Source organism: Dipodomys merriami, unplaced genomic scaffold (assembly GCF_024711535.1).
Source record: "Dipodomys merriami isolate MVZ:Mamm:240054 unplaced genomic scaffold, mDipMer1.0.p SCAF_551, whole genome shotgun sequence".
Lineage (NCBI taxonomy): Eukaryota > Metazoa > Chordata > Mammalia > Rodentia > Heteromyidae > Dipodomys > Dipodomys merriami.
The window spans coordinates 85,326-98,211 of NW_027206126.1; the positions used below are offsets into that span (position 1 = coordinate 85,326).

The following is a 12,886-nucleotide window of genomic DNA, read 5'->3' on the forward strand; positions in this document are numbered from 1 at the left end:
TTCTCATCTCCAATTAATTGCTAGAAAACTGGAAGTTGTGCCATGGCTCAAAGTGGTAGAGTGCTAGCCTTGAGTGCGAAAGCTCAGGGGCAGCCCTCAGGCCCTGAATTTCAGCCCTACAACCACTAACAACATCAAAAAGAAAAGAAATGAAACAAAACAAGAAATAGAATTAGGACTTTAAGGAGAGATACTGGGAAGAAAAGACACATTGAAGACCAGACAAAAATCTGGTCTTTGAATCAGGCCTATGTTAGATTTTTTTAAATATAATTGCAAAATGCCTTTTGAGTGAGATTATCCAACTCAGAGAGGTGAGAGTTGACAAGATTTGTTTGGACAACAGTTGTTTTTGGAAGACCCTTAAAACATTGACTTCATTTCTCTCACTGTGATGAGAACAAAATCTATGTTTGAAAAATAAATGGCCCGGAAAGCAATGGACAAGTAAAAGGAAGAAAGTCCAACAAAAACACCAGCTTTACATGCCATAAAGAAGAAAAGGAATCAATTTAAGGAATTAAGCCATTAACAATACAACTAGGAGACACAGAATAAAACACAAGAAACTATTGTAGGAGGTATAAAAATAAAATGGAAATTTAAAAACTGAAAAATACAATAACATGGACAAAAATTCAATGGATTAGCCCTGAGCGAAAGAGCTTAGGGATAGTGCCGAGGCCCTAAGTTCAAACTAACAAAAAATAAATAAATAAAAGCAACAGAAAAGTTAGAATGGAATTCTAAAAATTAAGGAAAACAAGAAAAGAAAAACAGAGAAGTAAAAACTAGAAGGAACAAATACAAACAGAAAACAATTATCAGACTTAAACCCTATCATCCAATAATTGTAATAAACTGAAGTGGTCTAAGTTAAGGCAGGCTCCAGTGGCTCACTACTATAATCCTACCTACTCAGGAAGCTGAGATCTGGTTCAAAGCCAGCCCAGGCAGGAAAGTCCATGAGACTCTTATATCCCATAAACCACCAGGAAACTGAAGTGGTGCTGTATGTAGGTCAAGTGGTAGAGTGCTAGCCTTGAGTTGAGGAGCTGAGGGACAGGACCCAGGCCCAGAGTTCAAGCCCCAAGACCAACAAAAATAAATAAATTAATTAATTAATTAAAAAAATACAGGTAAGGGCTGGGGATGTGGCTTGGTGGCAGAATGCTTGCCTAGCATGCATGAAACTCTGGGTTCAATTCCTCAGTACCACATAAAAAGAAAAAGCCAGAAGTGGCACTGTGGCTCAAGTGGTAGAGTGCTAGCCTTGAACAAAAGAAGCTCAGGGTCAGTGCTCAGGCCCTGAGTTTCAACCCCAGGACTGGAAAAATTAAAAAAAAAAATAGAGGCTGGGAAAGTGGCTCAGTGGTAGAGCACTTGCCTTGCATGCATGAGGCCCTGGGTTTGATTCCTCAGCACCACATAAGCAAAAAGAAAAAAGCTGGAAGTGGCACTGTGGCTCAAGTGGTAGAGCTCAGGGACAGTGCTCAGGCCCAGAGTTCAGGACCCAAGACAGGCCCCAAAATATTAATTAATTAATTAATATACCAGTTACAATGAGCAGAAGGGCTTAAAAATCCATATTCTATAATAATAAATATAGTAAAATAATAATTATATAATGTACATATAATGTAATATATAAAACATAATATATTATAGCATATAATTACATATGTTAGATTACATATATAATAATATTATATTATTATGATATTTATAAGAATCCCAGACCACATAATTAAAGAAACAAACTACTGACATAAGTAACCACTTTAATGATTCTTTTTTTGGGTCCAGTAGTGGGGCCTGAACTCTGGGCCTGGGCGCTGTCCCTCAGCTCTTCAGCTCAAGGCTAGTGCTCTACCACTTGAGCCACAGTGCCACTTCCAGCTTTTTTTTTCTTTTTGCTTATGTGGTGCTGAGGAATCAAACCCAGGGTCTCAGGCATGCAAGGCAAGTACTCTACCACTGAGACACCTTCCCAGCCCCACGACTTTAATGATTCTTAAGAGCTTATGCTGGAAGAGAAAAGACAATCTCAAAGGTCACCTATGCACATTCCCTTTGTGTAATTAGATTTCAAAAAAGGAAATCAGACGTTGTTTCTAAGACACGGAGCTGAGGAGCAGAGAGGGAATGGTGAGTGTGATTGTAAAAGGACAGAATGAGGAGGGACATCTTTGTGGAGATTTAATTTGATAATGGTCACACAAACTTACATTTGACAAAATGGCATAAAATACAAAAACCCATTAATTTATCAATATCATAGTTTCATTGGGGCGAACTAGACAAAAAGTATTACTAGTTTTGAATTTGCTTTATAATTTGGTGTGAATCTAAATTCATGTCAATATAAAACTTACAAAAGCTATGGGCAAGTTAATGAGCACCAGAGTCAAAGAGGAAAAGGAATTAGTGAGGATAAATCTGAAGAACTATGTTTTCCTGGATGGAAAATATGAAAGATCTTACAGGGCATGGAAGAGATAAGCAGGTCTAACATTATATAACTAGCACCGTGCAAGGAAAAGATAAAAGGAATGGGAGTGGGGTGAAAAACTAGAGCCAATAATATCTTTAAAAAAAAACAAAAATCTTTCCAATTTACAAATGCTGTAAGTACGTAGAGTTTGGGAACTGCTGTTCCTGCTGCCCAGGAAGCAAAACCCACTGACAATGCTCACCCCACGGCCCACCCACCCCCTCTCACTGATCTGAGGTAAGGAGAACTTTTTTCCTATGTCCTACCAAAATCCTACATCTTAGAGATGTCACTGCAAATAAAGGCAAGAATACAGATCCTACTTTATCAAAAATTACTTCCTCAGAGTTCTGTCAAGATAATATCTTAGATGTAGATAATAACTAACAGGACTCGGACTTTGGAATGCATTCTAAATATCTATAGATATTATTGCTCCTCACAAAGGATGATGGCAGAACTTGAGTATATCGATGTCATCACAGCTGTCTCTAGTGTTTTTTCAAACAGTACCATGACTACTATACCATTTCTATCAACAGAGAAAGAAACAGAAAATAACAAGCAGAAATGCATTGTCTATTTCTTATAAACATTTGACTATGAAGAAAACCAAAATTATATCAGTCCCCCACCATCCCAGAATATACTGGCATTATCTTTGCATTAGCTGTGGGACATTTGGTTTCTTTGATTTTTCATCTGTAACTTGGAAATAAGAGCCTAATATATGAGCTTCACATTTACATGATCATTTTTTAAAATTTTCTTGACCTATTGCCCAGGCTGGTTTTGAAAGAGAGATGCAGGGAATTGATTAAACTCTCCTATGATACTAGGTGCCAATGGCTCACACCTGCAATCCTTGCTACTCAGGAGGCTGAGATCTGAGGGTTACAGTTCAAAGCCAGTCAGGGCAGGAAAGTCCCTGAGACTCCTATCTCCAATTAATCACCAGAAACCAGAAGTGGCGCTGTGGTTTAAAGTGGGAGAATGCTAGTTTTGAGCAAAAGAGCTCTAGGACAGAGCCCAGGCCCTGAGTTCAAGCCCAACAACCAATCAAAAGAAAACAAAAACAAATCACTTATGAGATAGATGCTATTATCACTGCAGTTAATGGAGACTAAAAATGGTACTGTAAGCCAGGCGCAAGTGGCTCATGCCTGCAATCCTAGCTACTCAGGAGGCTGAAATCTGAGGATTGCTGTTCAAAGCCAGCCCAGGCAGGAAAGTCTGTGAGACTCTTATCTCCAATAAACCACCAGAAAACCGGAAGTGGCGCTGTAACTCAAGTGGTAGAGTGCTCACCTTGAGCTGAAGAGCTCAGGGACAGCACCCAGGCCCAGAGTTCAAGCCCCACGACCGACCAAAAAAAAAAAAAAAATGGTACTGTACTCTGAAAATAGTATAGTGTCAAATATAGAACCCTGCAAAGGGATATTTCAGGGAATCATGTTTATTGCCCATTTCCAGTCATCCCAATCCTGCCTGTGAACTAGAAGAAAGTGCTCCCAGGAGATAGGTGTCTAGGAACCTGTCCCTTCTCCTATTCAAAATGTTTTCTTTTGCTGTGTAGATCCCAAATACTTCCCACCTCCTAGCCCTGTCTCCTGCCTCAGCTCCCTGGGGGAGGGGATTACAGGCCTTCTCTACCATAGTCTGTATAAGTTTTTTTGGTGTTCTTGTTTTTTTGTTTTTGTTTTTTTAATTCTGGTACTGGGCTTAAACTCAGGACCTGGCTACTATTCCTTAGCTCTTTTGCTCAAGGCTGGCACTCTACCACTGGAGTTAGAGCTCCACTTCTGGCTTTTTGATGGCTGACTAGAAATAAAGTCTCTCAGGTTTGTCTACCCAGGTATCTTCAAACCACACTGCTCCGATCTCAGCCTCTGACTAGCTAGGATTACAGGTATGACCATCAAGACCAGGCTTGCATAGTCTTGGTTGTTGTTGTTGTTTGTTTTTGATATTGCTTTGTCAGTTATAAGTCCTGAACTCAGAGCCTGGGTGCTTTCTCTTAGTTTTTCACCTGGGACTAGATGTTCTATCACTTGGAGCCACAGCACCACTTCTGATTTTTTGAGTGGATAATTGGAGGTAAGAGTCTTATGGAGACTTTTCTGCCTGGGTTGGCTTTGAACTGCAATCCCCAGATCTCAGCCTCCTGAGTCACTAGGATTACAGGAATGAGCCACTGGTAAATCATATTTATTTTTTTGTCGGTCATGGGGCTTGAATTTGGGGCCTGTGCTGACCCTGAGCTTTTGTACTCAAGGCTAGTGCTCTACCACTTTGAGCCATTGAGCCATTTCTGGTTTTCTGGTGGTTAATTGAAGACAAGAGTCTCAGACTTTCCTCTCAGGCTGGTTTTGTACCATGATCCTCAGATCGCAGAGTCTTGAGTAGCTAGGATTACAAGAGTGAGCCATTGGTACCAGGCTTCTATAGTTTTTATATCTATCTTGTTTACTGCAGTATATTTGCCACTGAAGAAGCATCAAATTTAGTGACCTTCTGCTGCAACCTCCTTAGATAAAGACTGTGTTGCCATTGCCTCTAGCAAGTTGATTGGAAGAACATGACATTAGGAGGGAGGAGAGAAGGCACAAAATAAAACAAAATCAAATACTAAGGAATTTGTAAAAAAATAAATAAATAAAAATACACATGTATCAGATAAAATTCATCACTTATAAATGATATGAAAGCCGGGAACCAGTGGCTCACACCTGTAATACTAGCCACCCAGGAGGCTGAGATCTGAGGATCATGGTACAAAACCAGCCTGGGAGGAAAGTCTGAGACTCTTGTCTCCAATTAACCACCAGAAAACCAGAAATGGCTCTATGGCTCAACGTGGTAGAGCCCTAACTAGCCTTGAGTACAAATGCTCAGGGTCAGCACAAGCCCCAAGACCAACAAAAAATAAATATGATCTTAAACAAGACTGATATGTCCTAGACAGAAAAAAAAGATGCAAAAGAGACTAAAAGCCATGGTACTAGAAAGTGAGCTGCCTAAAATTAGTTTTAGCTTAAAAAAAAAAAGGCCAGTGTATAGCAAGATTTTCAGTTCCAGTGTAAGTCAAGTGCATAGTGTTTTTTTTTTTGTTTTTTTTTTGTTTTTTTTTTTTTGTCGGTCGTGGGGCTTGAACTCTGGGCCTGGGCGTTGTCCCTTAGCTCTTCAGCTCAAGGCGAGCGCTCTACCACTTGAGCTACAGCGCCACTTCCGGTTTTCTGGTGGTTTTATTGGAGATAGGAGTCTAGATAGGAGTCTCATGGTCTCTCCTGCCCGGGCTGGCTTTGAACCGTGATCCTCAGATCTCAGCCTCCTGAGTAGCTAGGATTACAGGCGTGAGCCACCAGCGCCCGGCTGCATAGTGTTCTAGTAGTTACATTTTAAAGAAAATTCAGGCTTGAAAAATACTTTTCAGAAAAGAAATGGAGCAAAAATCAACCTGAAAATCAAGGGAAAAATCAAAGTAAATAAGGAATAGGAAAAAGTAGAAACTGTTAAACATAATGGCTCCCACCTATAAATCTCCACACAGGGGAGCTGAGGCAGGAGGATTGTGAGTTCAAGGCCAACCTGGACTATATAGTAAGGCCCTATCTCAAAGAAAGAAAGATGGAAGCGGTTGGACTATATAGTAAGGCCCTATCTCAAAGAAAGAAAGATGGAAGCCGGGCGCTGGTGGCTCACGCCTGTAATCCTAGCTACTCAGGAGGCTGAGATCTGAGGATCGAGGTTCAAAGCCAGCCCGGGCAGGAAAGACCTTGAGACTCCTATCTCCAATAAACCACCAGAAAACCGGAAGTGGCGCTGTAGCTCAAGTGGTAGAGCGCTCACCTTGAGCTGAAGAGCTGAGGGACAGCACCCAGGCCCAGAGTTCAAGCCCCACGACCGACAAAAAAAAAAAAAGAAAGATGGGTAGAAGGAAGGAGCCTGGCACCAGTGGCTCATGCCCATAATCCTAGCCACAGGGAGGCTGAGCTCAGGAGGTTTATAGTTTGAGGCCAGCTAAAACAAACAAGTTCACTAGACTCCCCTTTCAGTCATTAGTTGGGTGTCATGGTGTACACCTATAATTCTAGCTATGTGGAAGGCTAAGACTGGGAGGATTCTTGTACCAGTACAGCCTACGTAGAAAAGCCCATGAGAGTCCAACTCAGTAGAAGAAGCTGTGTACGTATTAAGCTGGTAACAACAGGAAGCCTAAAATAGATGCTTCAAGATCCAGGTGCATGCCTAAGAATTAAGTAAGACTCTAACAAATAACCAGCACATTGAACTCAGAGCCTGGGCACTGTCCCTGAACTGCTTTTTTGCTCAAGGCTAGCACTCTACCATTCATTTGAGCCACAGCGCCACTTCCCACTTTTTCTGTTTATGTGGTACTGAGGAATCGAACCCAGGGCTTCATGCATGCTAGGCAAGCACTCTGCCACTAAGCCACATTCCCAGCCAAAATATTTTTAATGTGTTATTATTAATGGGAAATGGGTTACCACTACATAAGTTAGGTAAGGAGTACATTTCTTTTGGACAATGCCACCCCTTCCTTTGCTTTCCCCAGTTTCCCCTTCCCATCCCTGTCTACAAGTTATATAAATCATTTTCTACATAGTGTAAAAAAAAATAACCAGCAAATAAAAAGGGGCTGTAGGGGTGGGTGCCAGAAGCTCACGCCTGTAATCCTAGCTACTCAGGAGGCTGGGATCTGATTATCACAGTTGGAAGCCAGCCCTGGGGCTTGAACTCAGGGCCTGGATTCTGTCCTTGAGGTTTTCTGTGCTCAAGGCTAGCGCTCTACCACTTGAGCCACTGTACCACGTCTTGACTTTTCTGTTTATGTGGAATTGAAGTATCAAATCCAGGGTTTCATGCATGCCAGGCAAGCACTCTACCACTAAGCCACATTCCCAGCCCTTTTTTTCTTTCTTCTTTCACTTATTTCTTTCCTTCCCTCCTGCTCCTTTCTGCCTGCCTTCCTTTTCTCCTTTTTCTTTTTCTTTTCTTCTCCTTTCTTTCCTTCCTTCTTTTTTCACTTTCTTCCTTCCCCCCATTTCTCCTTCTTACTTTTCTTCTTTCTCTTTGTTTTCTTTTGCTTCCTCCCCACCTCTTTCTTTCTCCCTCTCTACCCCAATGTCTCACAGACCAGTCTGGCCTCAAACTTGAGCTTCTCCTCCCTCTATCTCCTAAATGCTGAGGTTACAGTCATATACTTCACATATTCTTTTTTTCTCCATGTTTTTAAAAATACACCTGACTTTGTATGTCTGCCTAAGTCACTCCATGAGATCCAACCATGTTGAAAGTCTTAACCATATATACCATTTGGGTAATACTTCAAGTTAGTGGCCTTGATTATTATTATCATTATTTTCCTTTTCTGTGATCTCAAACAAGCATAATGAGTATCAGTTCTCACAGCATTCATATAAAGCAGAACAGTAAAAGATCTACGAACCAGGGAGACTGCAGTTTTGCTGAGTGAGAAGGTCTCTCGCTACAGATCCCACCAGGATGATGGATTACTGCATTCTGAACACTAACCCAGCCGATATCAGCAGTTCTCTAGTCAATAGGCACCTCAAAGTATTTCAAGCCAAGGTTTTATATGCACTAAATAAAGACAAATCTTTTGAAGTGAAGAACCATTTTTCTCCCCTCATCTGGCATGGTGGTTCATGCCTGAAACTCCAGCATTCAGCAGGCTAAGGCAAGAGAATCATGAGTTCCAGGAAAAACTGGGCTACATAATGAGACCTTGTTTCAAATATAAGCATTTTTTTCTCCCTTAGATATTATTATACATGGATTAGTTATATTTCCTACTGAAATGTAAGCTAATTCTTGTTAGGTCAATGTTAACTTATGAGATTTATTTGACCTACATATTTACTCTTTTAATAATGGGAAGGACACTAAAATGTGGTTTCGAAGCTGGGAGCCAGTGGCTCACGCCTGTTGTATTAGCTGCTCAGGAGGCTGAGATCCAGAGGATTGTAGGTTCCAATCCAGTCCAAGCACAAAAGTCTACAGTGTAGTTCCATCTCCAAAAAAAGGCTAGGCTGGAAGCATGGCTCAAATAGTAGAGCCCCAGCCAAGCAATCCAGCCAAGAAAACTTTAGGCCAGCCATGAGTTCAAAATCTAGTACCAATACAAAACAATCTGTGACTCAAACAAAACAATAAATACTTACCTACAGACATAAATGGTAACAAGCTAAACAGTTGTCCTAAAACTCCTTGGAAACCTTAAACACTGAAATTTCTAATAAAAAAATTCAAGGAGGGGCTGGGAAGGTGGCTCAGTGGTAGAGCACTTGCCTTGCATGCCTGAGGCCCTGAGTTTGATTCCTCAGCACCACATAAGCAAAAAGAAAAAAGCTGGAAGTGGCACTGTGGCTCAAGTGGTAGAGCGCTAGCCTTGAGCTGAAGAGCTGAGGGACAGCGCCCAGGCCCAGAGTTCAGGCCCATGACAGGACCCCCCCTCCAAAAAAAAATTCAAGACACTAAAAGCTGCCAAAATAACAATGTAACATAGAATACCAATATTGAAGCATTGGCTATAAAGTGCACTTAGTTATTAAAGAAAAATACAATGTAATACCATATACTCTACAGGAAGAGACATACTCCAGAATAAAACCAGCAGAAGCCCATGTGGTCAGGGTAACATTCTTTCCTTAAGCCTTTTAACTGTTACCTCAGCATGGACATAAATGCTAGAAAGTGGTTTCCCAAAGGAAAAGTGAATTAAGAGCTGTGTGATAATAATTCAGCTTATGAAAAAGAACTATGAATGTATATAAGTTCTAACTGTGTCAAAGTCAGAACTCTAACCTAAATGTCTTTGTTAAACGCAGACAGAGATCATCTATCAAGAATAAAGTTAGGGGCTGGAAATGTGGCTTAGTGGTAGAGTGCTTGCCTAGCATGTACGAAACCCTGGGTTTGATTCCTCAGTACCACATAAACAGAAAAGGCCAGAAGTGTGCTGTGGATCAAGTGGTAGAGTGCTAGCCTTGAGCAAAAGAAGCTCAGGGACAGTGTTCAGGCCCTGAGTTCAAGCCCCAGGACTGGAGAAAGAAAGAAAGAAAGAAAGAAAGAAAGAAAGAAAGAAAGAAAGAAAGAAAGAAAGAAAGAAAGAAAGAAAGAAAGAAAGAAAGAAAGAAAGAAAGAAAGAAAGGAAGAAAGAAAGAAAGGAAGAAAGAAAGAAAGAAAGAAAGAAAGGAAGAAAGGAAGAAAGAAAGAAAGAAAGAAAGGAAAGAAAGAAAGAAAGAAAGAAAGAAAGAAAGAAAGAAAGAAAAAAAGAAAGAAGGAAAGAAAGAAAGAAAGAAAGAAGGAAGGAAGGAAAGAAAGAAAGAAAGAAGGAAAGAAAGAAAGAAAGAAGGAAAGAAGGAAAGAAAGAAGGAAAGAAGGAAAGAAAGAGAGAAAAAAGAAATCTTGTGGCACAACTAAAGATATGTAAGCCCAGTAATACTGACAATCTAAAATAATCTCCCAGGCTTACCTTTATGCCTAATAATTATATAGTTGAATTCTGTATACATGCCATATTGAATACATGAATTTTATCATCTGAAACCCCAAGTGGTAGTTTTCACTTGGTGACTGATGTAATCATGATATTGCGTTAATATTACTTTTTACAAAATAGGATTTTTTTTTTTTTTTGTCGGTCATGGGGCTTGAACTCTGGGCCTGGGCGCTGTCTCTCAGCTCTTCAGCTCAAGGCTAGCGCTCTACAGCTTGAGCCACAGCACCACTTCCCAAAATAGGATGTTTTAATTTTTTTTTTTTGTCAGTTGTGGGGCTTGAACTCTGACTATGATGACTGAAGAATGCAAACAGAAAAAAAAAAGGATCAATACTAAATAAGGAAAAACTTGACATATATTTTTGATTTTTTGCAGCATATATATATATATACATAATTTTATATATAATTATATATACAAGCTTATATATAATGATATATATAATTTTAAGTCACTTTATGGCATTAAAGTGAAAAAACATGATTCCATCTCATAAAGAAGCTACTTTTTAGATTTACTGTTTTCTTCCAAGATTTAATTCAATCTGGCAACAGATGACCCAGTAATTTTGGTATCCACTCTTAAGTCCTTTTTGAGGATTCACAGGTACATTGTTTTCCTTTTACTCGCAGAGAATATATGCCTACAATAAATAAGTGCAAATATTCCTGGTCAGAAACCACAATCTTCTTTTAGTGTCGTCCCTCTCCCCGTTTTACATAACATTCATTAACTTCTGTTAACAGTGTCTCTAAGAGTTTATCAGTGAGTTAGATATGCAGCCCCACGTTTTTAGAACTTTAAAATTCAAACACAGCCATGTCACATCTAAGGAGACTGTTTATGACACCACATGCATTTTCTTTCCAATTGTTCCCCATACACCTCTGGTCAGTGCATTTGATTCCTTCCTACTGATCTGAACATACTGTTTCATTCTTTGAGAGGAAAAAGCCAGACTGAAAGCCAGTCTTCTAAGAAAGACCTATTGTAAAATCACAAGGACAAGAGGCCCACCCAGTGAGTAAGGCCTCTCCAGATAGGAGCCCCAGAGGCCCCTGAACACAACACCTGCCAGAACGCTCTATAACTTTGCCACCACCATCTGAAGAGCTTTACCTGTTTTGGTGTCGCCCTGAGACCTGGGCGCTGTGCAGTAGCAGCAGTCCAAGAAGATGACATAGTTAAGAACATTGAAGAACAGCCCAACGACTCCAGCACCAAGTACCAGCAGGGGCTTCTCTGTCTTCTGGGGATTGATATACCTCTTGATGGCTTCAACCAGGATGCTGAACATGAGTGCCACAGCAAAAACACTGTTGCCAAATGCTCCCACCACATCTGCCCGAAGAAAACCGAATGTGCTCTTCCTGTGATGTTTTATTCTGCTAGCCCTGACACCGAAAAGTCCTATGATCATGGACAAAAGGTGAGAAAGGACGGCAAATGCATCGGATGCCAAAGAGAGGGAGTTGCCTATGTGAGAGATCACTAACTCCATCACAAAAAGGAGGGTGCTGACCACACACATGGCGATCAAACGGAAGCTCCTTCCCGAGTAGCGCCCCATAGCAGCTGAGTGTTCTGGAAGTCTCTCCTCTGTTTCTCAGGAAGGCCGAGCTCTTCGCAGAGCAGCCACAGATTTCCTGATAACAGCTCCTGGCTAATTCACCCCTTCAGCCTCTCAGTGTTTCTCATATTTGGAAATCATCTTTTATAGGCTGCTATAAAGCCATAAAATAGTTTAAAGGGCAATTAAGCAAGAGATGTCACGTGAGCAAAGGTTTGTAGAAATGGAAGACACTGGCTTCCGATATGGACTTGAGACATTTGTTTGGTTGTATGTCTTTGTTTTCTTACAGAGCTAAATATCTTTCAATTGTATAGCTCATGGATACCTATGGACTTTCCAGGTTCTCCTGCTCCATGCAATGAAGTAAGTCATTTGATATCAACAACCATGTCTTGACCATCTGATGTATAAGTAGCTTTGAATGCCATCTACTGTGTGAAACCAGGAATATTCTAGGGCCACTGACCTGGAAATCAAAGCTACAGTAAGTGAAAGCCAATGTTAAAGCTACAGTGTCTACAACTTTGCCCACTGACCAGGAATAAATTACTACCCTCCTTCCAGTCTTCATAAATAAGACAAGAAGAACATTCTTCTCATTGAGGCATGGAGATGCATTTTTAATACGGAGGAGCTTAAGACAATCCCTCATAGCTTCAGGATAAAAGATAAACTATGATGCAAGGAAATTTCATTCTTAAAAATCCTTTAAAAGCCGGGCACTGGGGCTCACGCCTGTAATCCTAGCTACTCAGGAGGCTGAGATCTGAGGATCGAGGTTCAAAGCCAGCCCAGGCAGGAGAGACCGTGAGACTCCTATCTCCAATAAACCACCAGAAAACCGGAAGTGGCACTGTAGCTCAAGTGGTAGAGCGCTTGCCTTGAGCTGAAGAGCTGATGGACAGTGCCCAGGCCCAGAGTTCAAGCCCCACAACTGACAAAAAAAAAAAAAAAATCCTTTAAAAATCCTAAGATCTGCCAGGTGCTGGTGGGTTAAGCCTGTAATTCTAGCTAGTAAGGAGGCTGAGATCTGAGGATCACAGTTCAAAGCCAACCGGGGCGGGAAAGGTAGTGAGACTTTCACTTCAACTACCTACCTAAAAATTGGAAGTAGAACTGTGGCTCAAAGGGGTAGAGCCCTAGCTTTAAGCAAAAAAAGTTCAAGGACAGGGCCCCAGCCCTGAGTTCAAGCCCCACAATTGGGGGGAAAAAATCCTAAGACCTGTTAGACCCTTACAACTCTTTGAGGTTTACCAATGTGGAAAATAATAG

The 12,886-nt window shown here is 40.9% G+C and overlaps 1 protein-coding gene across 1 annotated transcript in view; it reads right to left on the reverse strand.

Moving 5' to 3' along the window:
* The window catches only part of LOC138811958 (calcium/manganese antiporter SLC30A10-like), a 40,983-nt gene extending 29,275 nt beyond the window's left edge, over positions 1 to 11,708 (reverse strand). The window contains exon 1 of the mRNA XM_069999907.1: positions 11,161 to 11,708. Within this exon, the coding sequence (XP_069856008.1) occupies positions 11,161 to 11,611 (451 nt within the window). The 5' untranslated portion in view covers positions 11,612 to 11,708. The remainder of the gene's footprint in view (positions 1 to 11,160) is intronic.
* Positions 11,709 to 12,886: the final 1,178 nt, after the last annotated feature.